The sequence below is a fragment of the Phaseolus vulgaris genome, chromosome 9 (assembly GCF_000499845.2).
Source record: "Phaseolus vulgaris cultivar G19833 chromosome 9, P. vulgaris v2.0, whole genome shotgun sequence".
NCBI classification, from domain to species: domain Eukaryota; kingdom Viridiplantae; phylum Streptophyta; class Magnoliopsida; order Fabales; family Fabaceae; genus Phaseolus; species Phaseolus vulgaris.
The window spans coordinates 25711166-25738945 of NC_023751.2; the positions used below are offsets into that span (position 1 = coordinate 25711166).

The 27780-nt window shown below is 33.9% G+C and overlaps 2 protein-coding genes across 3 annotated transcripts; one reads left to right on the forward strand and one right to left on the reverse strand.

The window, feature by feature from the left end:
- Window positions 1-223: 223 nt before the first annotated feature.
- LOC137821774 (elongation factor Tu, chloroplastic) lies at window positions 224-2182 on the forward strand. The gene has a single exon (XM_068626526.1). The coding sequence runs from the start codon at window positions 486-488 to the stop codon at window positions 1950-1952; it is 1467 nt and encodes a 488-aa protein (XP_068482627.1). The 5' UTR covers window positions 224-485; the 3' UTR covers window positions 1953-2182.
- Window positions 2183-2783: 601 nt separating this feature from the next.
- Window positions 2784-7318, reverse strand: LOC137821775 (protein DEHYDRATION-INDUCED 19 homolog 6-like). Of its 2 annotated transcripts, XM_068626528.1 has the most exons (6): window positions 6555-6930; window positions 6108-6449; window positions 5349-5464; window positions 5028-5093; window positions 4687-4895; window positions 2797-3079 (listed from the first exon to the last, which is right to left on the reverse strand). In XM_068626528.1, the coding sequence occupies exons 2-6, from the start codon at window positions 6310-6312 to the stop codon at window positions 2986-2988; spliced, it is 690 nt and encodes a 229-aa protein (XP_068482629.1). In that variant the 5' UTR covers window positions 6313-6449; window positions 6555-6930; the 3' UTR covers window positions 2797-2985. The 2 variants fall into 2 exon arrangements, with proteins under 2 accessions (XP_068482628.1, XP_068482629.1); XM_068626527.1 differs by lacking the exons at window positions 6108-6449; window positions 6555-6930 and adding an exon at window positions 7067-7318 and having other exon boundaries at window positions 2784-3079; window positions 5349-5491.
- Between the last annotated feature and the right edge of the window lie 20462 nt (window positions 7319-27780).

A 27780-nucleotide genomic window follows, 5' to 3' on the forward strand; every position in this document is an offset into this window, starting at 1 on the left:
GTTTAAGAAAGCCAAGTGTAAATAGAAATGTACTCATCACATATTTATTATTTTAAAATATACAGAATTTATGTTAGCTTCAGTATGAATATTTCAAAATAAAAATTCTTTTAAGAACACATCCTTCCCATTCAATTAAATTCAACTACATATTTTAAAAAAAATGTGTAAGTAGTTTTATAAACCTATATGAATAGGACTGTGGAGCAACAAAAGTAAACAAATGAAAATGGAAAATTCATACAAAATCTTGGTTCATATGCATTTGACTTGGGTTAACATGAGAAATAGAGAGAATGAGAGAATAATGTGATCCTTCAAAGATTGAGGCAGAAAAAGGATAGAACTAATATGAGGCCATATTTTATCCGTCCACACACTCTCACCAACACCACCGGATAACACACAACGCAAACACATAACAGTTTACACTCACACAAACATCTTCTCTCTCTTCACTCTCTGCAATTCCCATTTCCAAAACCATGGCTCTTTCTTCAGCAACAGCTTCCTCCAAACTCATACTCTTCCCACATGCATCTTCTTCTTCTCCTTCTTCTTCTTCTTCTCCTTCATCCTCGTCTCTAAATTCCACACCCTTCCGTTCCACCACCACCACTACCCATAAACTAACCCCTCTCTCCTCCTCCTTCCTCCACCCCACCACCATCCTCCGCCGCACCCCCTCTACCACAACCCACCGCCGCCAATTCACCGTCCGCGCCGCGCGCGGCAAGTTCGAGCGCAAGAAGCCCCACGTGAACATTGGCACCATCGGGCACGTGGACCACGGCAAGACTACCCTCACCGCCGCCCTCACCATGGCTCTCGCCGCCCTTGGCAACAGCGCCCCGAAGAAATACGACGAGATCGACGCGGCCCCGGAGGAGCGCGCCCGCGGCATCACCATCAACACCGCCACCGTCGAATACGAAACCGAAAACCGCCACTACGCCCACGTGGACTGTCCCGGCCACGCCGACTACGTCAAGAACATGATCACCGGCGCTGCCCAGATGGACGGCGCCATCCTGGTGGTCTCCGGCGCCGACGGCCCCATGCCCCAAACGAAAGAACACATCTTGTTAGCAAAACAAGTGGGCGTGCCGAACGTGGTGGTCTTCCTGAACAAACAGGACCAAGTCGACGATGAAGAACTCCTCCAATTGGTCGACCTCGAAGTCCGCGAGCTTCTCTCCTCCTACGAGTTCCCCGGCGACGACATCCCCATCATCTCGGGTTCCGCGCTCTTAGCCCTGGAAGCTCTCATGGAGAACCCTGGAATCAAACGCGGCGACAACGAATGGGTCGATAAAATCTACAAACTCATGGACGAAGTGGACAGCTACATTCCCATTCCGCAGCGCCAAACCGATCTCCCTTTCCTTCTCGCCGTGGAAGACGTTTTCACAATAACAGGGCGTGGCACAGTCGCGACGGGGCGAGTGGAGCGTGGGACGATCAAAGTTGGTGAAACCGTTGACCTTGTAGGCTTGAGGGAAACGAGGAACACGACCGTCACCGGCGTGGAGATGTTCCAGAAGATTCTGGACGAGGCGTTGGCGGGGGACAACGTGGGGCTGTTGCTGAGAGGGATTCAGAAGATGGATATTCAGAGAGGAATGGTTCTGGCGAAGCCTGGGAGCATTACGCCGCACACCAAGTTCGAGGCCATTGTTTATGTTTTGAAGAAGGAGGAAGGTGGGAGGCACTCGCCTTTCTTTCCAGGGTACAGGCCTCAGTTTTACATGAGAACCACCGACGTGACGGGAAAGGTGACCTCCATCATGAACGACAAGGACGAGGAGTCCAAGATGGTGATGCCTGGTGACCGTGTTAAGATTATCGTCGAGCTCATTGTGCCTGTCGCCTGCGAACAGGGAATGAGGTTCGCCATTAGAGAAGGAGGGAAGACCGTTGGTGCTGGTGTTATCCAATCCATTATCGAGTGAATTCTCAAACTCCTCCCCTCCATTTTTCATCTCTTCTTCCTCTTCTTTCTATACTCCTTTCCTTTCCCTTCTTCTTATACTTTCTACCTTTAGGATGGATATTCTTCTTCCATCATCATATTTTTCTATCCCAAATCAATTCTCTTCGCTGTTATTACTGTTTTACTTCACTATCTTGAAGTGTGCAACAGATAAGGTTCTTAAGCTGTTATTACATTTGCTTTCTTGCATCTCACTGTCAAATCCTCTCTTCCACTGAATTCGTGTTAAATTTCATCAAATAATGAATTTAATCCAAACAAAAATAATGGTTTCATGCCAGTACTCAAATTGAAACACCCTTAATACCTGATGTCTCTTAATATATTATTGTGTGCTATGCTCATGAAGGATAAACAAGCTGAATAAGTTCTCAGATAAGAGTTTGATTTGCGTTATTTTCAAGTTTCCCTCATCCTTTCATACGAGATTAGTCATTGCTAAAGACTACAATTGCGGATTTTCCATAAACTCATTCTAACACGATAGAAATAATAACCAGTATCATAATGAAGTTATGGTCACGCCAAGCTAAATTGTTCATCCTGGAGATAGCTGAGCAGGAATTAATCAGTACTCTCTAAATGAACATTAGTTGCTCATCAGTTCCACCCTGTTGGAATGTTATAATAACCAAAACTAGAGTGGCCAGTTCACCATCAGATTAACCTGCTGAATCAATCAAGCCTCATATCCCAATTCGAGTAATAAAAGCATTCCGTGAAAAAGACGTGAATCATGGCTCATTCTTGCCATGATAATAAAGTAATGCAAAACATTAACTTCTATATGTAGATTTAAAATATACCATAAATAAGTTCAGATGTTCAATAATGCATGCCTGCAAACGAGGCAACCATCCAATTTTGTGACTATCCAACAGTTAGATTACCCATTCTAAATTCTTGCACCATAGCAAAACGCAGTTATTTTCTTACAAGGATCAATGCTACCTAAACGCAAGACTGTCTATAAGTTGTAGGATGCATATTTCCTAGAATAAAGTTGAAAATACCAACTCTTGAACAAAAGATACCTTCTGCCTTCTCTCTTCACTATCCTCTTCATCACCCGAGTCTGTCCCAGAGCTGCAAACAAAACCACCAGCAACGTTCAGCACTCAGTTTAAGCAGAGAATTTTTCATAAATCTTATTTCTGTCCCTGTTTTTAAGATAGTATACAGCCGTTGCTGCTATATTTATGCAGCATCAAATACAGGATCTACACAAAACCTTTATCCTCCTCGTTATCAGCGCAACAAATAATTTTAATTAAGAAAATTTTGTAATGTATTAAAGGAAACAAGATGGTTACTGTTTCAGATATTGCTACTCGTAAAAAAATATTTAACTAGCAAATTTAACAGGATGAGTAAGATAGATTCGCTTGTCAGTAGAGCATGCTTGTGAAACAAATGTCAGGACATATTAATAAGGGTGTCTTATTGACAGTCAGGTAATTTTTGCTAAAAGGGTATTCTACAATTCGACAAATTCAAGGTCCAGAAGGAAAGTTTTCATAATTATACTGAGTAAACCTCACTATGTAGTACTAAAATTGCCAACTTAATAATTACCAACAAAGTAGGTTATGCAAAGTTAGAGTTGGAGCATGAGCTTCAGAGAAACAATCAGAACTGTATATCAAGAAATGAAAGCTATTTTAGTGGGAGTCAGTACATGTACATATTGGCATACGTAATGCAAATATCAATCAAATTTTATTTTTAATACCTGTATAAAACACTCTAACAAATTCAAATAATTTCCCAGACTAGAATACTTGAAAAATAACTAAAACTTGAAATACAAAGATTTTTCAGAAAAGTTAAATCAATCATCTTCTGGTACTATTACTACTTATGACTAGATGAAGTTGTTTCAGAGGAAGACAGGGTATCAGTGTCAGCAGTATTCAGCTTCTAGTGAAACCAGAAAATAGATCAGAACCTTTAACTTTAAGAGGGAGATGGAACTAGCAGGAAAATGCACAAGTAATTTTGATGGCCTCATGATGAATATACTCTACAGAATCATTTATAGGAATTTGAGTATATGAATCTCAAAGAAATCCCCTCCCCCTCTCCGGTTATTTCTAAGTCTGACAATCTAAAATTTATCGTATACACACACCTCCCTAAGCTTTCAAATTAACCTTCAAATGGAAAGAATAAAGTAAAAAATCCAAAGCAGAATATAGTTTGTCGTGTTTCATATATGTAATGTCACATTCCGAATAGAATGTACACTGTTCTTAAACTAATTAATAAATACACTCAGACTGGAAATAGAATGTACAATACAATGTCTTCTAAATCCACAGGGCACAGACAATTTAGAAATGTATCACTTTGTACACACTATATATATAATGTACCACATAGGCTAAACAATTACCCATATCATAAGAAGTATTATTATCACTATTTTTATGTATAAAACAACGAATGGGTTACAATAATAATAAATTTAGACTACTCTTGTGAGTTTAGCAGATACCAGTGAAGATGTTAAATTAGTTATATTTGTACATTTATAACATTTCCAAGCACAGGAGATTAGCAGTGACTATAAAGGGGAAAAAAGTTGATCTTTAACAATTCTTTTGATGCATTGCACTTAGAATTATCACTTTCTCAGGCTCTTATTCACTTTATATAAACATACAAAATACATACGGAAAGAAGGATCATACCCCTTTCCATTGGAAATGTCTGAGGCACTGCTGGAGAAACCTTCACCAGGTTGTATACCACTGGAGTTTGGAAAAAGAGACACATTGCGAACAAATGGTGACAAAAGTGGATCAGGCACCGGTTCATGTCTTCCTCTGGCAGGAAGTTTCTTGTCAAACACTACGGAATCACCCGACGAGATGCTAGATTTGTCAGACTTCCAAGATCTCTATAGAAAGTTTAGATCATTTATTAACATACTCAATTGACTTGGGAAAAAATCAAGTTCTCTTAAAACAAAGAGTGAGATAGGTTACATTTAGAACCCAAAGATCCCAAGACTGAGTTGGGTAATATTTACCTTACTTGAATTCTGTGCAACCTTGATTGCACCCTCCCCTAAATTTTCGTCACACAGAGGACAGGTCTGATATAGGAAAATTAAGGCAGAGTCAGTCAGTTTTCAAATTTATATTATAGATACACAGAATTTCTGTTCAGTGTCATATAAAATTGAAAGCTATGAACTATAGTTTGCAAACTATAATAAAGTCAATGGACAGTCTAACAATTAGTCAAGGAAAGTAGGAAAAGGAAACAGAGTCTAATAAAAGAGTACATGTTATGATGTTAGCAATAACTTCTGCCAAACATTAAATTTCAAAATTTAGAACCTTCATACCATATCTTTTAGGTCATAGTAACCCTCCTCTTCCAAACGAGCACGGACTGAAGAAAAATCAAACTCAAAGTCACAGAAAGGACACTGAAAAAGAGATTTTGCATCATCATCCTCATCTGTATAATTGAGCATTGAATATTTATCTGTATAGTTCAAATGGAATCCTCGTCAGTAAGGCAATTCTGGCACAAGATATCCATTTTGAAAGCCATAAAAGGTACATCTCAAAAGAAAATAGCAACAGGAAAGATAAATGTATTGTATGTTATGCACAGCTACAAATGTACAAGCTCACAAAATCTTAACAAGAAGGAGGGAAAGATTCATCTTTTGTTGTTTAAAATCATCTAAGTTTCCCTAAATTAAGTTAATTTTTCTTTGTAAAAATTGAGAAAAAATGAGGGTTTGGAGGGTAATCCTCTCATTCTAAACATCTCAGTGACAAGGAGAATGCTAAATTATTCACCATTCCCACCTGCGCCATCGCTACTGCCCCCTTCTCGTCCATCTATCTAAACATTCTATCAATTTGCAGGCCACATCCAAAACTCAGGAAAAAGGTGAAGGAAGCCATAGGATAACAAATATCCAGAAAAACACCAAATGTGAAAGCATTCATGAACAGAAAAACTGATAAATCACACATTTAATCGGCCTTTTAAGTCCACCATCATCTTAACGATTACATGTGTTAGGCCCCTAAGAAGGGAGAAAATAGTTCACATAAGCACAATTCAAATTAGAACTTTTCAATTTCACCTCCATCATCAGACTCAGAAACATTCTCCTCCCCCCCAATTAAATATCGTGAAGGCCCCCAAGATCCATTCATTCTCCGCCCCAGTATATACGACTGAATTCCTTCATTGACGCTGTTCATTTCAAAATTCAACTTTTCTAGATTCCTCCTCAAAGCAGCAACTTGAGGCTGTTCTTCCTCTGAGGAATCACACTCCTTCGTCATTACTCCAATTCACTTCACCTTCTCACCCTTGTTTTTTCTTATTGCTGCTTTTAAGACTCTGGAGAAGTTAATTATATACGCAATTATCTCGCACTCCCGTAGATAAGAGCAGCATATATGGAAAAGCTTGGCAGAACCTGCCAGAGTAGTTTGATTTATTATCTTAATTAAGCCCAAGTTCCCATAAACAGAGAACCTCGAAATCATTACTGCGTGATTAAATTGAGAAAAAAAATTGTCACCGTTAAAGCCAAAACAAATCGAAACCTGGCTGTCCCATACATCAGCCGTGAATTGCACAGACACCAATCGAAACGGTTACTTGCAAATGATGTCCACTTGCAACACATTCAATGGCAGAAACAAACATTCAGAACAATAAATATTTTTCAAAAATAACTGTTTCTGATAAATGCCAACCCTTTTAAGAGCAACACTGCATGCTTCCAAGAGAAGGCCCTCCGAAAGGAAACGAAAACAGAAAAACCGGAACTTTGACATTAACCTTCGCTCACTGGCGGACGTAGGCTTTAATTCAGTTCACCCAAAGTTCAATGCAATTCCATAGCAACCCAAATGCCCTCTTTCTCTTTTTTTCCCCCTCACTTGCACCCCACCAGGGAAAAAACATACCTTTAGGAGTTCATTTTCACAGCAAGAGGAAAGATGAACAGAGAAACGATGTAAAGTGAGGAGAGAGAGAGAAATGCAGTAGTGAAGAGCAGAAAGTGAAAATGGGTGTTGAAAGAAGTACCTGAGAGAAGGCGAGAAGCATGGAGAGAGGGGAAGTGATTGGAGGAATGAATAGTGGAAGCCCTGAAGTCGAAGTCCATGATGGTGGGAAGGAAGAAAGAGATGGGTGTGGTGAGTGAGTGATCAAAAGAGAATTCTCAACTTAAAAGGGAAAGGACATGCTTTCCCGTCAATATCATCATCACTCATCACTTCATCTGCTCCGATTAGTGTGTTCGTGTTTCGCTACTCATTTCTTTGCCTTCTGACACTCTCAACTCTCACTTCTGACACACTAAAACATACACTATTCCTCACTCACACGTGCCACTTTCACCCCCCTATTCTCCACAAAATGTGTTACCAAATTAAACCACGTTTGCATTACAATAATAGAGATTGTACTACCGTAATTAACTCCCTCGTATCTATCACTATTTTTAACTATATTTTGCTTAAATTTATTCCCATTTCTTCTTGTAAATCAAGCTTTCATCCCCAATTTAGATCACAAGGCTTAAAGCATATAATGCCCCTTAATTTCGTGAACTTAGTTTCAAGTCGGATTATCTTTTAAAAATATATATTTGAATATTTTTATCTCAAAACTATTTTTATAGCAAAATTTAATGTATTTTTTTTACACTTCATGCTAAAGTTACATTTTTTTTAATAAAATGGGTTTTTAAAAATAAACTTCATTTAAATATATCATTAAGGAATTTATGGTTAATGTTATAGGTAATGTTACTTTGAAAAATATACTCAAAAACATTAATTTACAACTTTTTAAAATTTCTCTATTTCCTCACATATATCTATATTTTAGTAAAAAAATATTTTTTAAATAATTATAATTTTAAAGCAATTCACTATTGAGTTGTCAATATATACTCTATTTTTATTTTGATATATATATATATATATATATATATATATTATTTTTTCTTCAAATTTTGGCATGTGTTATCACCGTGAAATAATGGCATCTTAACGTTTCAAAACTCATCAATTTATCTGTAACATGTTAAATAAAAAATAGAAAGAAAATAAGGTACATAGAAGTTCACAAGAAAATCAGATCCAAAATCAAATGAACCACAAAAAGAATCTAAAACTACGACATTGATTCTTACAAAAAAAAACTGAGAGAGATATGTAAAACTCACCATGCAAAGTCTTCCCTACTCTCCAACCCTTACAAACATGTCCCTCCCTGTAGATGTATATATGATTACCAAATTTGCATGGATGAACATAAAGGAATCACATTCCAATCATCATAACGTTCCTTATTTGAATTTAATAATATTAGGTATTAGTGCATGAGAGAGAATAACTAAAATTGATATTATTATAAAAAAACTCAAATATTACATAATATAGAAATATATATATATATATATATATATAAGAACCACATGCAGTTACACAAAGCATATTGCCCGTAAGCTCATGGTTGAAACAATCTTGAGTTTATTTCGAACCCGAAGAAAGGTGGCTCCTGACACATGTTTAGTGAGCAGATCAACATCTTGATAACGTGCTAGTATGTGAAGAAGCTGAACTTGTTGGGTTTGAACATTATCTCTAACAAAATGGAGATCTAACTCAAAGTGTTTACATTTAGAGTGCATGACAAGATTAGCACTAAGGAGAACAACACTCAAATTATTAAAGAACATTTGAGGAATAGATGTGGGAATGTGAAGCTCGTGAAGAAGAGACTGGATCCAGAGAACTTTAGCCATGAATAGTTCTGGACAAGTGACAAGGAGATACTGGAGAGCACTAACAACGGATTTGTACAGAGTGAGATCATGAAAGGCATCAGAGGAATTTTGTTGGAGACGAAGTGTTGAAACCATTGGTGTAGGTTGCGGATTGGAAGAGGCCATGGCTATTCTATTGAGAAGCTCTCGAATGTATTGAGTTTGAGACAAATGCATGTCGCCCGTGGATGTACGAGTCACTTGAATTCCTAGAAAGTGATGCAGATCGTCGAGATCCTTCAAGGAAAAACAAGCATTAAGATTGGAAATGAGCTTATTGATTTCAGAGGGAGAAGACCCAATAATAAGGATATCATCTACATAGACCAGAACAAAAATGATATGTGAAGAGGTAAATCGAGCGAAAAGAAAGGTATCACTCTTAGTAGAAGTGAAACCAAAGGTATGTAATGTGTGACTTAGCTTAAGAAACCAAGAACGTGGTGCTTGTTTCAAGCCATAGATGGCTCTGTGAAGCTGACAAACAAGGTGAGGATTAGCAAAGTTGAATTCAGGTGGTTGTTACATGTAAACGCATTCACTTAGATCATCGTTGAGGAACGCATTGTTGACATTAATTTTTCGTACAGGACATCTTGAAGTAACGACATGCGCAAGGACGAGGCGTATGGTAGTATGGTGAACCACAAGGCTAAACGTCTCAGCATAGTCAAGACCGTGAGTTTGATGGAAACCTTTAGCCACTAGACGAGCTTTACACCGATGAAAAGATCCATCTGCATTGAGTTTGGTTTTAAAAACCCACTTGCACCTAACTAGCGATGCACTTGGAGGAAGAGTAGTTAAAGTCCAAGTGTTGTTAGAGAGCAAAGCATTATATTCATCATGCATGGCAGTGTACCAGATAGGAGAAGCAATAACTTCTTTAACAAAGATAGGTATAGTGGGAACATAAGTAAGAGAGGTAACATACACCTTTGGTTTGTGAGTGCCAACTTTTGCTCGAGTAACCATCGGATGAGAATTGACAGTGGTTGAAATGGGCAAGGATGCAGAAGCAGGAGTAGAGGAGGAATAGGATGGTAAAGCTGCAGGGGAATGAGATGACGGACTAGGTGGATGGTGAAACACTACTGTAACAGAAGGCACATCAGCAGCAGGGGACAAAGTATCACCTGAGGAAATAGAAAAAGGATGTGTTCTTGCATTATAAGGAAAGTAGGTTTCATTAAAAAGTAACATTTCTTGAAATAATAGTTTTGCCATCTGGAGTGAGGCAAATGTAGCCCGCATGATGAAGGCTATAACCAAGGAACAAACAACATTGAGAATGAAAAGAAAATTTATGTGCATTATATGGACAAAGGTTAGGACAACAAGCGCACCCAAAGACTTCAAAACGAGTGTAATTAGGTGTGGTGTGAAAAAGTCTGTTATGGGGCGTGTCCCCGTGTAAAACAGCAGAGGGAAGCACATTAATGATATGAACAGAGGAGATAAATGCTTCAGCCCAGAATTTTAAGGAAAGATTAGCATGAGCAAGTAAAGATAAACCCATATCGACAATATGAAGATGCTTGCGCTCCACTTAACCATTTTGTTGATGCGTGTAAGGGCACGTTAGACGGTGATGAATGTCATGCTGATGAAGAAAAGGTGTTGAAGCAAGAACTTCACGCGCGTTATCAGTTTGCAGATTACAAATTTTATGGCCAGTTTGATTTTCAACCAAAAATTTAATTTTTTTGAAAGCATTTGAAACTTCAAATTTGGTATGCAGAGCATAAATCCACGTGAACCTAGTATAAGCATCAAGAAAAGACACGAAATATCTAGTTCCATTGGAAGCAAGAACTGGAGCAGGACCCCAAGCATCAATGTATATAAGCTGTAAGGGAGCAGTATAAGTAGTTGAAGTAGTGGGGTAAGGAAATTGTGGACATTTAGCACACGCACAAGCAACACAAAAACTAAGTTCAGGTTTTACAAAGATATTACAAGATGAAAGGATATGTTTTAAAGATTTAAAATGACAATGACCAAAACGTTGATGCCAAAGATTGATAGTAGCATTGTCTCCAATAAAAGAGAGGGAATTGGCAAAGTAATTTGAACAAGACTTTAAGTTAGGAAAAATATACAGGTCATCTTTAAGAATTCCTTGAAGAAGAACCTGCTTCGTATCCTGTTGCACAACATAACACGTGTTAGGATACAAAAACAAAGAAAACATTGTTATCACGAGAAAATTTGGAGACATTGAGAAGATTTTTGGTGATGTCAGGCACAAGCAAAAAATCATTTAAACGAAAAGACGTATTGTTTATAGCATAAGAAATAAAAGCAGAACCAATATGAGAAATACACAAATCTTTTCCATTATTGATTTTTTCATAGCTCTGTTTATCTAAATAAATAGAAGGAGAGTTGGTGATGTGATGAGTGGCACCACTATCTGGATACCATAGAGGATCTTCCACATTGGAAGGAGCACCTAGGATGGAGGCTTCACTGGGAACATAGTTTAGGGTAGACAAGGAAGAAAAATTTGCATGCATATTATTAGACGAGGAAGGAGTATACCTTTGCCAACAAAACTCCGCAGAGAGACCAAGCTTTTTGCATATTTGACACCTAGAAGAGTTCCGAGAATTCCAAGATTCAGTATGTGTTGGTTTGTAGTTGGAATGACGAGACCCTTGATTCGAAGAAGCATGCATGAAGTTGTGACCACCACGAGAGGAACCAGGTTTGCGTTGGAATTTGGAAGTGGTGGAACGCGTAGGGGTCCAGGTAGCAACATTAGTAGAAGGAGAAATAGTGAGATGATCAACCTGGTGATGTTTGACAAAGCGTTCTTCTTGGGCTAATAGCAGGGCTTCAATTTCGTTGATGGTGTATGATTCTTTACGAGACATTATTGATGCAACAAATGAATCAAACTTAGTTGAAAGACCATCCAAAATTGTTTCAACGTGATCTTCAACAAAAACAGGGGCTCCTAAGAGATAGGTAGTGACAGAACATTCATTCTTGGGATTCTTGAGACGCAACCTGAACTTCTTGATCTGGGCATATGTGTTGGCAGCGAAATAGGTGTGAAAAACGTCCCAAATTTGAGCAGAAGACTGAAGACCCATCATCTTAGTAAGGAACGGTGTGGTCATAGATGCTAACATCCAAGCCACGAGCAAGCTATCTTGTTGTTTGTAGATGGTAAAGGCATGATTATTGCATGTAGAAAAACCATCAGCAATAGGAATAACAGAGGGAGAAACTTGAGTCCCATCAAGAAATTTGGATAGAAGTAAGTCATCTATTGTGGCAAGGACATGTTGCTTCCACAACAGAAAATTTTCTTTAGACAATTTGAGAGATATCGGTGTGGTAAAGAAATGAAGGGAAGAGGATGTAGAAGAAGAAGAGGAAGATGAAGAAGTCATGGAGACTTTGGAGGTAGAAAAAGGCATGAGTGAGGGAAAAGAAAAATGGCTTTGAATACCATATTAGGTATTAGTGGGGCACATGAGAGAGAAGAACTAAACCTGATCACTACAAAAAAAAATCAGTATTATCTACGGATTTTTACCCACGGATTTGAATCCGTAGGTAAACTCAGCATTACCCATTAACTATTACTCATGGATCTTATTACCTACCAACTTTTACCTACGGATCTCTATTACCTACCAACTATTACCCACAAATTCCTATTACCTACGAACTATCATCCACGAATCTCTATTACCTACCAACTATTATCATAATAATTACATACATAATATTAAAAATATTATTATAATATAAATAATTATAAAATCATAATTAATATTCATAAATAATAATAATAATAAATAATAATAATCATAACTAATAAATATACATATTATTAATATTATAAAATTAAAAATATTAATATATTAATATAATAATATAAATAATATAATTAGTATTATATTAATAATATGAATAATATTATTATTAATAGTAATAATAGTATTAGTAATGATATTAATAGTGTTAGTAATATTAACATTAATAATATAAATATTATTAATAAAAATATTAATATTATTTATAATATTAATAATATTTAATAAAATATTAATGATATTAAATATATGAATAATATTATTAATTTTTATTTTATTAATTATATTAATATTGTTAATCATAACTTACTTGATAATAAAACTTGACTAATAAGGATAATAATAATCTTTGATACCAAAACTGATATAATAATTAAATTTTTTTTTTAGACATTTTCAAGTGACTTATCCCACCTGCTGCAGTTTAATTTTAATAATATATATATAATAATAATAATAATAATAATAATAATAATTTTCGTTACTCAGGTACACACTTTGCATCACTGCAACAAACCGCGTTCATCAGTTGGCATTCGATCATGCAAAGCCTCCATGACAGAAAAATGGGTACTTTAATCGTATTCAACCTTCAAAATAACAGTTAAATAAATATATTTAAAAAATACTAGATTTAAACATAAACGGACGAAATATACTAATAATCTGCGTAATATTAATTATATAATTTTAAATGTTAATTATATGTTATATTTTATAAATATAATCAATATTATTGTGTGTTTTAAATGCATGTATTAAAGACAGATGTGTGTGCAATATTAATCGTATATATTAATCATATGTTAATTTAATAAGCATAATAAATAATATCATTTAATAATATAATTTTACTACATTAATTGGGTGTAATATTATATACGTTCCGTTTTCTTTGTTGTTCAAGATTGTTTTGAATAAATCAATAAATTTATTAAATTTTCTTAATGCTAATAAAATGGTTGTATAATTATTTATTTTACTTTTTTCTTTCTCTGTCTAACACAATAAATTTATGTACAAATTATTTAAAATATAGAAACAAATATAATAGAAAAAAATGTGTTCTTAAATTGAGAGACGAATAAATAAATGTTTTTTTTTCCTGAATTGAGACATATAAAGAGGGTATATGTTTAAATATGGTTTTAATCTTTTAAATTTAGGATATGTTTGTATGTATTCCTCAAATTTAGTTTATTTCCTGTAATTTGACAACTCATTTTAATTTTGTATTCTTATCATCAAATAACCAACAATATATTTTTTAATTATATGTTTTGACAATAAAAAAGCATAAGACGTTTGGACAGAGAGATCAAAACAAGATTTATATATATATATATATATATATAAAATTAAAATAATTAAAACAAATAAACATAATATGAGATATGTGTATTTATAATTAGGAATGGCAAATAAATTTTTTTTTTGATATTGTTTGAACCAATCCTAATTTGATTGGAAATGATAAATAAATTTGTCTAAATTCACAGGAAATTCTTGCGTTGATAAGGTATGAATATGAAAAAATAGGGTATTGGGATACATATGCACATATCTGCCTCGTCTTCTTCCTCATATATGTTTCTGTATCCATCTTCCTTTATATATCTGTTTCTATACTTGTCTTATTTATTTTCCATATACTCATCCATGTTTTAAATTAATCAAATATTCATAGTTTATTAGATAATCTAAAAATTTTATCTTCACTATTTGGTTTATTGACCATGATGGAGTTTTTTTTTTTTTTTTTTTACTAAAATGGTGTCCGTTTTAAAAAAATTATAAATTTAGGCAAGTTGTGCTTAATTGGTACGACTTCATATGCAAAAGTCGTACCAATTAGGCACGACTTCTGCCATGTCATACTAAAGTCGTGCCAACTTGGCACGACTTCTGCCAGGTCATACTGAAGTCGTACCAACTTGGCACGACTTCTACCCCGTCATACTGAAGTCGTGCCAACTTGGCACGACTTCTGCCACGTCATAATTTTTTTTTTTAATTTTATTGTTTATATATTGGGTAGTAAGTTATGTAATTTTAAAAATTAATTTTATATATAATTTTTTAAGAGTGTTAGTTTTAAAGAACAAAAAATTGGATAATTGTGTATGGATTATGTTTGAATTGAATGAATAAATTGTTTTTGAACAGTATGACATGCCACAGGAGCCCATGGAACCGGAACCACAACCGCAACCACAACCGCCTTCGCATCCGACTTATCACCCTTCGAGGTTTCCTTATGGTCATGATTTTGATGTTGGTCGATCCAGTTATTTGGGTCTTCCTCAACCATCCACATCCACACACATGGATCATCTTCGCCACCTCTCACTTCATTCTCCACACCATCAGATTCCTTACACGTATAACTTTTTACCTTCTCCTTCAGGTACTTTTTCCACTCCACCAAATATATTTGGAACTTCGGCATTCACCCCTCTTTCTGCATATAATCCAACATCATCCATGCACTATCGACCCACAATGCCATCACCAACATCTCATAATGAAGCCAATAACAACGATGATGAACATGTCGTTGATGATCCTCTTCCACGAAGACCTCGACAACAAATACGAAGACTACATTGTGTCACGTCTTCCCATAAATAATTTACTTCTAGTTCATCTTTATAGTTTTATTTTATATCTTGAAATGAATCTTACTAATTTGTTTAGTTCTAATTAATCTTTTATCATCATTACGTGTTCTGTAAAATCATTACTTCTCAAGCTATTTATTTTTGCAAATTCACAACAATAATTCTCTATTTATTTTCCAAATACAATAAATTTTCATTTATGTATTTATTTCCAAATTCAATAACAATTTTCTTCATTTTTTAATTAATCAAATAATCAAGTTATTGTATTACATTACTGTCAAACATGATCCATACACGATTATCCAATTTTTTGTTCCTTAAAACTAACACTCTTAGAAAATTATGTATAAAATTAATTTTTAACATTACAGAACTTACTACCCAATATACAAACAATAAAATTAAAAAAAAAAATTATGACGTGGCAGAAGTCGTGCCAAGTTGGCACGACTTCTGTATGACAGGGCAGAAGTCGTGCCAAGTTGGTACGACTTCAGTATGACGGGGCAGAAGTCGTGTCAAGTTGGCACGACTTCAGTATGACAAGGCAAAAGTCGTGCCAAGTTGGCACGACTTTAGTATGACATGGCAGAAGTCGTGTCTAGTTGGTACGACTTCTGCATATGAAGTCGTCCCAATTAGGCACGACTTGCCTAAATTTATAATTTTTTTTAAACGGACACCATTTTGGTAAAAACAAAAAAAAAATAACCCCATCATGGTCAATAAACCTCACTATTTTATTCAATCATTAGTTTAGTTTCGTTTGGAAAACTCTTATTTCTTTTGCCACACAATTTTTATTTCACTCTCAATTGTTTGATTTGTTTAATATTCACAAAGTTCATTCAAATACTCAAAATATTTTCTCTCATATCAGACAATCTTGATTATACTTTTTTTCTTTTGTGTGTCTCAAATGGTGTATTGCATTTCAAAAAATACAACCTTAATTTCATTAAATTAAATAGTTTTAAGACACACATTTGGTTATTTATCCTCCTATTTAATATTTTTATTTATTGTTTATTTTTTCACATGAGAATATTTATCTCTTAATTTTATGTATTCAATAATATCATCTTTTCTTTGTTGTGTTTTTTTTTATAATTTTTTTTTAGCCAATATTTAAAGTAAGGGGCAGATATGGAAACTATACAAGTATATCTATTATTCAATGCGAATGAAAATGAGACAAAAATTTCATATCCATTAGGTATGTGGATAGGGACAACAATGGATTCTTTTATCGAATGAAAATAGTAAAACTTGCACCCTCTCACCCTATCCTATTGTCGTCCCTAAATGTAACTTTACATGCTCCCTTTACTACATACTTTTATATAATCATTTATTCTTATGACAAAATGTTGTTATAATAAGATCCCAAACACGATTACAATAAGATAGAAAATATTAACATAATATAAAGGTGAGTTGACTATTCAATTAAAACATTTAATAATTAATATCAATATAAATATTTTTCATGATTTAAACTTATCAAAAGTCATTCAAATAATCAATAATAGATATAAAATAATTTATTATTTTCAAAAAAAACTAATATTAAGTTTGGATCCAAAGACTAACATTTGTTATAATATTTGATTGGTTTGATAATCTATCTTCTTTAATATAGATCTCATCAGAGCAACCTTCTATGATAAGATAATTTCTCACTCATTGTATCAATGACTTATATATATCAACCTCTACTTGATGTAAAAAATCTCTATCAACTCCTCTCACATGATATCTTTATATATGACTTATCTAACTTAATAGTTACACAACACATTAACATCTTAGTTATTTTCTCATTTTCTACCTTAATGTGTAATATTAATCACAATAATGTCACTTTGATTATTATTTACAAAATTTATAACATGTTTAATTTTAGTACATCCATAAAATATGATTGATAAGTCATAAAATAAGATACTTATCAATCATATTTTATGATTACTCATCCACATTCGCAAATAAAGTCATGTCATACATGAGTAATGAAACAAGTTTAGGGTTTATTCTATTATTCTATTAATTCATTACTGATAAAAAAAAAATGGAACAAGTTTTTCAACCTAAATTTTAATTTTTTTTAAATAAATAAGGGAATGTTGATTGAATTGTGAGTATGTTGCTTGAGCAACAACTCAAATAAATTAATTAACAATATACTTGTCATATGATATACTACTTATTCAACTAGTGTTTAAGCATCTAAGCTTTTAGTAAAAAGAGAATCAACACTAACTCTTCATCAATCAAGCGCTATACATTTGCTTGAGCAACATGGTTTGGTGCATTAAGTCATCAAATTTCAAATTCTACTAATAAATTTGGTCTCTTTTCATCTATTGAGCGTTTAATCATTGATTGAGTGATAAGAGCTCCATAGGAAAATTTATTATTTCCGTATTTCTATTGCTCAAATCTCAAGTTATAACTTGAACAAAAATTTTTATCACTTTAGTAATCAAATGGACACTTGAATATAATACTATGTACCTAAAGTAATATTATATTTTGAGTGACCAACTCAATGATCAATCAGTTTCCAAAATCCATTACTCAAATTCTATTCGTTCTAACATGTTTTAAACACCTATTTAGACCAATTATGCAAACAAAATCACATTTTCATGTATAACTAAAAATATGTTTCATCAACGCTGAAATCATATAAAAAATATATTATCTTTATATGTGTTTTAGAAATGATATAAAGGAAATGAGAGCTTAGTCCATACCAAAATATATTAACTAAAATAGTCTAAGATGTAATCACATCCTAAAGATCTTATAAGAAAAAAGATTGTACATTACTTTTGAAACTCATAAATAAAGATATTAAATTTTAGAAATAAATAGTTAAATAATTAACATTTTAATTGATACTTTTATACATAACTTCAAATTTCAATATTTATTTTTAAAAATCATTTCTTCTAAACTACTGCTTCTTACATATTATTTATTATAATTATTAAATAATACATGCATTCATGATGTGAGTTGCTTTTTAGATGTTTTCATTTATGGTGACACTTTTACTTAAGGTTGAAATTTTAACAATTAACGGTGAGGACCTAAGGAAGATTCCCACTGAACACGAAGAAAGTGTGAAGGTTCACCTCACAGAGGCAAATATGAAAAAAATATATGGTGAGAATTGTTGGGTCTATTAGTGTCTAAGTTCAAGAGGGAAGGGGTGAATTGAGCTTATAAAATTTTCGCAAGAACACACAATTTCCAGTATATCAGAGACAAAAAGAACAGATTGATTCTTCAGAGCAGTCTAGCACAATTTGACTTTGATCAAATTAGAATTGTAATCAACAGAGGGTTATAACAGAATCAGATTAGTTGGATTTTATGAGTATGAAGAATACAGCTATGCCAAGAAATCAATCAACTTCATTCAACACAAGGTTTTAATGAGAATAAATCTTTCTCAGGTTTTAATGAATAGACAATTTATTTTCAGATCAATTAAAACAGCATATACAACTGCCTTGATTGTGATTAGAGAGCTTTAACAAATCAGGAAGAACAGTTTTTATTAAACCCAGAATTAACAGATTCAATTTCAAAAGAGCAGATTTAGTTCTTGACAGAAATAAGCAAAACCAGAAACGAGTGCAGGGATGAGAAGAAAGGCACACAAGTTTTTATACTGGTTCACTCATACAGAGCTACATCCAGTTTCACCTTACCCCAAGGTGGAATCCACTAAAACAAACAGTACCAATCACTTACAATCACAGCAGTTCTTGAACACTACAAGAACAATACAACCAATGCTGAAAAACCCTATTTCAGCACACCTTGCACTCCAAGAAACCCTATCAAAGAGTGACTAACACTTACACCTTTACAAACCAGAATAAAGGAAAGGTTACACCTGAAAAGAAGATGCAAGAACTCAAAACCAGTAGTTCAATTTGCTGCAGAACTGCACCAGCACCTTCACCAAGATCAAAGGTTTCCTAGAACAACCACACTTGAAAATCTCTTTGGAAAACCTTTCAAAAAATCTTTCAATCCTTCTTCTCACATGGAAAACGTTTGATCTCTGTCAAAAACGTAATTGCTCAGCTCCACTTCATGTGAGAGAGACTTTTCTTTATATAGAAAACAGTTTCTAACTTCTTTTCAAAAAACAGTTGAAAAGCAGTTATGAAAACAACATATTCATTTTTGAACTTAACAGATTTATTTTGTGAAAACCGCCAACTCAGCTAACTGAAATAACTGTCTGAGTTGTACCTTTGGTGCCCTAACTAACTTGTGAAAAACCTTTCAACTGACCAAAGAGCAAACCGATTCTTTCACAGTGAAACAAATTAAATGATAGCAAATAGGCCAGCTCAGCTTTAACTGAAATAACTAACTAAGCTTTACCCGTGGTGCTTTAACAGAATTTTAGAAAAGCCTTTTAACAGAGAATAAATAAACCGATTCTTTCTCCATAAAACAGATTTATTTTTTGTACTGATTTAAAACTTTTAAGAGCACTTTTAAAAGCTTTTCAAAAACCCTTTAACCACATCATGTGCTTGATCTAGGCTTGGTTAGGCATCTAGGATAGATCATGTAGCAAAAGACAACCTTACACAAATACAAGCCTACATACAAGATCATCTAAACCTATTACAAACATTACAACAAACTAGCTATTTTTCTACATCAAACACACACTAACTCTAGGTAGAGAAGAGGCTTCATCCATCTTTAACAAGAATGAGATGCAATTGCGGAATTGAAAATGGGCACAAGGTTAACATCAATGGTGGTCATGGCCTCCCAAATGATGCACCATACTCATGATTATGAGCGAAACCAAAGAGCAACAAAGAAGAGAAACTACGAGACAAACACATAAAATGGAATGGAGAAATGAAAAGGAAAATGGAATGAGAAAACTTATGATGGTGGGTGAGAAATGTTACGCCACTTGGAGGGTGATGTGCTCCAAGATGAGTGTGTTGGCCGCCACTTGAGAGCTTCCCAATCACTCAAGATAAGACCTCAAAACTAAGAGAACATAAGCCTCACTAAGAGCTCACACAATTTGTGCAGAGTTTCTTTACTTCATTCAGATTCAACTTGAAAAATATAATGGGTAGGCCTTCTATTTATAGGTGAAGGAGCCTTGGAAAATAAGTAAGAGGGATAGGATGGGAAAAAGGAAAAAAGGGGCAGCCTTAAACCCGCACCCTAGGCTTGTCCTTCTAGATACTAGGTCAAAACTCCTTCCTAAAGGGCTGAGAACAAGCTAAAATGATAACTACACCCCCTATTATGCTAAAAACACCTTATTCTAGCCTATCTTTGTTATTTGGACCCTAAAGCCCAAAATTATTTTCAACATATTCTATCTCTTAAGAAGACCAAAGGAAGAACAATTGGTGTTCTGGTTTATGCCCATCTCCTCTAGTGGGGTCCATGAGATTCTTGGTGGGGTCTTGAATTGTGGGGTCTTGAATTGTTTGCTTAGATGACAGCTCGCCATGTGCTTTGTCTTTTGCTTCCTTGATCATCTTTATAACTATTTGGTTTGTATCAATTCAATACTTTAATATTATAATAAAATAATATAATTCATATTTGCTATCTTTATTTTTATATATATATATATATATTAGAATTTCGTAAAGTATTCCTATTTAATTATCCCTAATGCAACTTTTATTTATTTAATAAAATACCATATGTAATCAAATAATAATAATAATTTATAAAATTAGAATAATATCAATTTCATGGAGCATTATTTGAATATTAATAGTTTGTAGTAAGATGTAAGTAGACTTAAGTCAAGGTGAAGTTTATTGAGAATGTCATTGTTATTTTGCTAAACCATCTAATACAATGTGTTTATTATTAAGTTGTTATTAGATGCTTATTTTGTTAGTAAATTAGGACATTATGCTTATTATTCTATTACATTACGGTGTTTAGTTATGATACTACTAGCTTATATAGTATGATCTTAATCATTTTTTAACGAGTTCAAAGTAAATTGTAATTTTATCTTTCTTGTTTGAACGTGTGATATTTATAAACTTTCTATGAATCACTACATTTGGTTCTGGTATGTATTAATAAATAACTTGTTAATAAATATATTCATCACATCACAACCATGTATTTTAATTTTCTCTTTTATGTGTTTTTCTTCTTTAAGTATGAGATTATTTAGTGTGTCTAACATGTTTTTTTTTATAAGAGAACTTCTTTATCTAATACTAATAATATTCTACCAATTACATTATTCTAATAACAATAGTGTTCTTATCTGGAATGAGTTGGATTCGTCTGACGTGGATGAATGAGTTGTTTTGGCAAGTTGATCTCTTCGTGAAATGGTTGTCAAGTTTTGATAATAAAAACCAAGTGGTGATCTACTTGTAAAAGATTCTCCACACCGAAGTCAGTAAGAACTTATATAGATCTAATGATATTTAAGTGAGTATATGAGATTGAGATTAATTTCCTACTTCCTGGAAAATAAAATTATATTTATAAACTTTTGGACCTAGTGAAATATGCAATAAATTCGTTATCAAATATTGGGGTGATTAGTCTGTTATCAAATATTGGGTTAATTTCTATTGTAACAAAAATTAGTTTTCATTTCGCAGGTGGTTTGACCCAACTATCTCAAATGGGTATTGTATTCTCAATATTTTGGTATTGGGTAGTACATAAGCCCCCAAGCTCGAGAACCCGATTTTAGGGTAATCAGACTTTTATTTTGAACTTCTAAGCTCTAGTCCTATTTTTGGTCGAGCTTTGAAAAAATGGATTGTATTTTCACAACTAACCTCAGGTCGGACTATGCGACCATTTATATAGCTCTATGGTCCAAGCTTATCTAGCCTTATGTTGAACTTTGCGACCATTCATATAACTTGATGGTTTGAGTTTAGTGTAATTATGATAGTAATTTTGGAACATGTTAACTGAATAACTTTGATTCGATTGATTTCTTTAATCAAATTACTTTGATATGATGAATTGAAATAACTGGATGACTTTGATCTGACTAGTTGATATAATTGGATGACTTTGACTTGATTAGTTGAGATAACTAGACGACTTTAATCTAACTAGTTGAGATAATCAGATGACTTTTATCTAATTAGATGTTTTAATTAGATAACTTTGGCCCAATTAGGTGTTTTAATCAAATAACTTTGATCCAATTAGGTATTTAATCAAATAACTTTGATATGATTAGATTTTTTAATTAGATAGCTTTGATCTGATTGTTACTCATATAACTTTGATTCGAGTAAGTGTTTTAATCAGATAACTTTGATTTGATTAAGTGTTGATTAGATGACTTTGATTAGATTACGATCCGAGTTAAGGAAAAAAAGTACATCATTCTTGTTACAAGAATTTAACAAATACAATTAAAAGACAAGATACAAGTTTAATTGTAATAAATCTTGAGGTGAGTGGCATTTCATGTTCGGGGTAAAAGCTTTTCACTCAACTCTTTTAACTTGTAGGGTCCATTTTGAAGAGAGTCAATAACTAGGTATGGATCGTCCCCTTTAGGTGCTAATTTTCCTTCTTGTTTATCATTTCGAGGTTTCTAAATACACACTTAAAAAAAACTAATAGAAATTATGGAATCAAATTGAACGAATACATGTTTAGCATAAGTGTTTAACTTTATGTGACATAAACTTTAAATATTTTTATTATTTTCTTCCTCTATTTTAAAACTTTTAATTTCTTATAACAGGATTGTTCTCGCCGGTTGACTCAGTCGTCATTGACTTCAAAGGCAGATGGTGGCTCCTCCTATTTCTTGGTGGTTTCTGCTCTCTCTTTGGGTGAACGAGAGTGGCTCCGTTGAAACAGAGGGGACCTTACCTGTTGATTGCACTCCGACGATCAAGTCAGTACTGGGCTAAGAAACAATAAGTGTGTAAAGCAGTTCCAGTCTTAGAAATGACGTACCTTTCTAAGGTTCTTACCATCCTTTATATAGGTTGTATCTAGGTCAACTCCCTATCCCACGAGGATCTTTCCTTAAGTGGAATTAGGATTACTGGCGAGGCATCCTGTGACGCGTTGCACAATCTTAGCGCAGCCGCTGCACAAGACTTTCCTCTTCTGGAGTGAAAAATCTTAACATTATGGTCGCCAGGGTACCAACTCATGCACCAACATTGCGGGGTGCCCTAATTATTCACGTGTCATGCATGCAGTCTTTCCTTGGAAACCCTAACCCTCACGGGCCTTAGCGCCTCCAAGGAATACTTACTTGTGCTAGACCTGAACATACTATACACACCACATGCATGAACTCTCTCGTGACTTAGGTCCTTCTTACTTTTGGATGATAACTCATTATTATTTCTGGAGCCCACTTACGTGACCCATTAATGCGACTAAACCACTGATGTCTGATGTCAATGACTGATGCCGATGCCTGAGATCTGGCCAGTACAAGTATAATCAACTTATAGAATGAGAACACATTGTTGTGATGATATTGGTGATATTCAATGTTCCAACATCAAGTCCGTTGAGATGACATCGTTATGGTCAATCACCGTATACAAGGTATTGTCCATTTTGGAGTCGAAGCTCTGTCACAGTTTTGTCCTTAAAAGACGTCTTAGTGGGTTAAGAGAGGAAGGTGTGTATTTAAATTTTCCTTGGCCTCGACTCTAAGCAATGTGAGACTATTGGGCGTACCGGAACAAACCCCTAGTCGAGGTCTAAGGGGAACTGATTTCCCTTAATTGAGGACTAAGGGAATAAAAGTTCATCTTTGGAACTCATTTTCCATCTCCTTGGGGAACAATTCACCTAGGAGGTTCAATGTAAACATAAATAAATAAATAAATTTAATTAACTCCATTTATCTAGTGCGTTGGAGATCCCACATCGACTAGAGATAAAAATATTTCATAGTATATAAGTGAGTCCAAACCCTACCTTATGAGTTAGTTTTGTAATGTTGAGTTAGACTTAATTCACTTCTTAATATGATATCAAGAGTCATTTAGAACCTATCATAACGAAGTTTGTTTGCCTTATTAGGCCACCCGCTATTGAGCCGCTATCGGAACACTCATAAATATATAGTCTCACATGAGTTAAAGGGTCTCAACGTGAGGAGTGTGTGTTCTCATATTGACTAGAGATAAGACATTTCATAATATGTAGGTGTAGAATCTTTCCTCATAAGTACATTTTTTAAAATCCACTTCTAAATACAATAAAATTCCCACAGGTTTAATCTTACATCATCAACACATTCCCTTAGTTATAATCCAAAACAAAGAAAATTAGGTTCAATCAACAGTTAAATACTTACTCCAACAAAAAAAATATTCTTTTTAGATTATCTTGATCTATGTTACTGCCTCCTCAAGAACACGGGCTACATTGACAAAAAAAAAACTCAAATTTTAAACTTCTAAAAAGAATATAAATTTTTTTTATGATTATGGAATAAAAAATAACACTATTATAATCTATTTATAAACTTTTTCGCTTTGAGATTAGGTCTGACATTATCTGCTTAATTGATTCTAGTTTCAAAATGAATTATTGTGATTCCTTTAAGTTGGTTTTGAATAAGTCTAAAATTTAAACTCTTGCAGGAAAGATAAATTTGATATCAAAACTCATTTAAACACAACACAAATAACAAACACTTTCAACTCTTCCCTTTTAAGCCTTTCCTCAAAACATATTATCAGATTGCAATTTTCATACATTCTTGTACATACTCATCCTTTCACATTCTTTCCTCTGTTTTACTATGATAAACATTTCATGGTACTTTCACTATAAGCTGCAAAATAAAAATTTAACACATATATTTGTACTTTTACGTGAAAACATGAAAACCAATCTATATATTTCATCTTTTTGGATAAAAAAATGTATCAAAACATTAAAAGCAAAGGTTAATGTTAATTTGAGAGAAAATGTACCAAATTTTCAAACAAGATATGTCATTAAAAAACCATGGTCCATTTTGCAACCCTTCATTAAAATCAAAACATATTACCATAATCACTTATTATTGAAATGACATCACGAAATAACATTAACTTAACATAAAACCAGAAACAAACAAAAACATAGAATCCTAAGCCAACTAATCATCATCATGTTGAATCTTCTTCTCTATCTCATCCAAGCCAAGACTAAAACTATCAAAACTCATCCAATGTTCTTCTTGATTTGCCTGCTGCAATTCCATAAGATCTTCAATCCTATATAGGTGTAAAATATACTATAAATTAGTTCAAATCTTCAATCCAATATCCAATGCTTAGATGAACTATTCTAAATTCTTGTGCCAATAAATACTTAGATGCAAATTTCCTCTATTAAAGGTTATAATACAAACTCTTGCACAAAAGATGCCATCAGCCTCTTTTCTTCAATATCTTGCTCATCACCTGAATCCCGGGGTGCATCTGTCTCAATGCTGCACACAAAATCACCAGCAATATTTCAGATTTGGGTTTAAGAAGAGAATTTAGCATAGCATATTCCTCATTTCTGTGCCCATTTTGAAGACAGTATACAACCCTTGCTACTAAGTTTATGCAGCATCAAATCCATAGCAACAAATATTTCTAATTCACAATATTTTGGAATGTATTAAGGAAAATGATAGCTATACATCATAGTAAGTTCAAGCAAGGCTAGAGTGGGAGTTAGGACAAGGAGCATATTTGCATACAGTATGCAACTCTTAAATATTCAGATAATTTCCATTCAGACTAGAAAACTATAACTAGAACATGAGATACAGAAGACCATTATCTTTTCAGAAAAAGGAAATCAACCACCTTCTGGTAAAATTAGTTATATTTCTACATTTATTGCATTTCCTAGAACATGATATTAGCAATAACCAGAAAGGAAAAACAGTTTATTTTAACTACATTCTTTAAACGCTCTGCACTTTGAACTCTCAGTTTCTCATGCTTGGTCTTTCTCACTTTATACAGACATTTCAACACAGATACATATCGAAAGAAGGATCATACCCTTTTGAATGGGAAATGTCTGTTGCTTTGCTAGAGAAACCTTCTCCAGAATGGATACAACTGGAGTTTAGAGCAGATTCATTGACGATAAACGGTGTCAAAAGTGGTTCAGGCACTAGTTCAGCTTTGCTTCCCGTGGCAGTAAACTTCATCTCAGTCACTGGCTCTTCATCTGTGTAATTGAGCTCTGAATAATTTCCTGTATGGTTTTAGAAGTATCTGCATGAGTAAGATATTGTGGCACAATAACTCATTTTAAGGGTATAGTATGTTTGGTATGCAGCAATCTAAAATTAAAAAGATTCTGAATTTCACCTTTGTAAGACTCAGGACCATTCGCTTCTGTTTGGTCGTGAAATTCCTCTCCAACACCATATCTAGGAAACCCCGAAGTTCCATTATTTCTCTTCACTCCTTGAATGATGTTTCTCAATTCCAATTGGAGTTTCTCCAGGTTCCTCCTTAAGGCAAGAGATTTAGGCTTTTCCTTTGGCAACTTACTCTCCATGGTTTCTCCAATTGGTTGAAGCTTCTGCACCAAAGAAACTTGTTTTCCTATATCTGTGAAGGCTTAGGAAGTGTTACTTATATACAAAAGGGTATCACACACAGTGTGTGAAGGATAAGTGCAGCATATATGGAAAGCTGAGTAGAAAGAACTCCATGCAGGGTAGCTGTCAAACATGCCGTAAAGAGAACCTGGAAATCATTACATTACTCACTAAATTAGAAAAGGCATTTTGATCAAACATCAAATGCTGAATTTGATAAACTGCAAACGAAACGGTTACATGCAAATGATGTTCAGTTGGAACAGTCAATGGTCAAAGCCAAAATAAACATTGAAAACAATAAAATTTTCAAACTTGACCATTTGAAAAAACACCAAGAAAATTAAAAACAGAAAGGAGACTTTGACATTAAACATTCCTCATTGAGCCAACCCAAGTCAATCTCAGCAAAAGGGGATATTTGCTTTTATTCAATTTTTTCTAAATTCAAAGGGAGACACACACAGAACAGGACATGCTTTCCTGTCAATTTCAATTTTGTTTACTCATTTCTTTGTCTTCTGACTCACAAAAGGATTGACCATTGATCACTCACTCGTGCCACTTTAAATCTTACCAAATTAAACCACGTTTTCAATAAGGTTTTTCGGGTCATGAATTGCGAAAATATAGATCCTAATACAATAATCAATTTTGTATGATTGTCTTCTTTTTGGTGGGTTTGTTGGTCTTGATTGATACATGTGATGATACATAGTTCTTGAGCTCAAAAGATCATGTATAAACATAAAACCTTTTAAGGAAAAGAGATATTTCATGTTTAGTAAAATTTGAAGTGGTGAGAAGCTGAATGATTGATACATCACCACCTTCTATTTTACCAATATGATTTCTGATTATCTTTATTATAAGTGTTTCGAAAGAAAAGTTACTAAAAATCA

What these genes read in the sequence shown, in the direction of transcription:
- LOC137821774 (XM_068626526.1), top strand. Translation starts at nt 486, where the DNA reads ATGGCTCTTTCTTCAGCAACAGCTTCCTCCAAACTCATACTCTTCCCA.
- LOC137821775 (XM_068626528.1), bottom strand. Translation starts at nt 6,312, where the DNA reads ATGACGAAGGAGTGTGATTCCTCAGAGGAAGAACAGCCTCAAGTTGCT. An exon ending in TTCTGAGTCTGATGATGGAG is followed by an intron (nt 5,465 to 6,107) that starts GTGAAATTGAAA and finishes TCAATTATACAG; the next exon opens with ATGAGGATGATGATGCAAAA. An exon ending in TTGCACAGAATTCAAGTAAG is followed by an intron (nt 4,896 to 5,027) that starts GTAAATATTACC and finishes AACTTTCTATAG; the next exon opens with AGATCTTGGAAGTCTGACAA.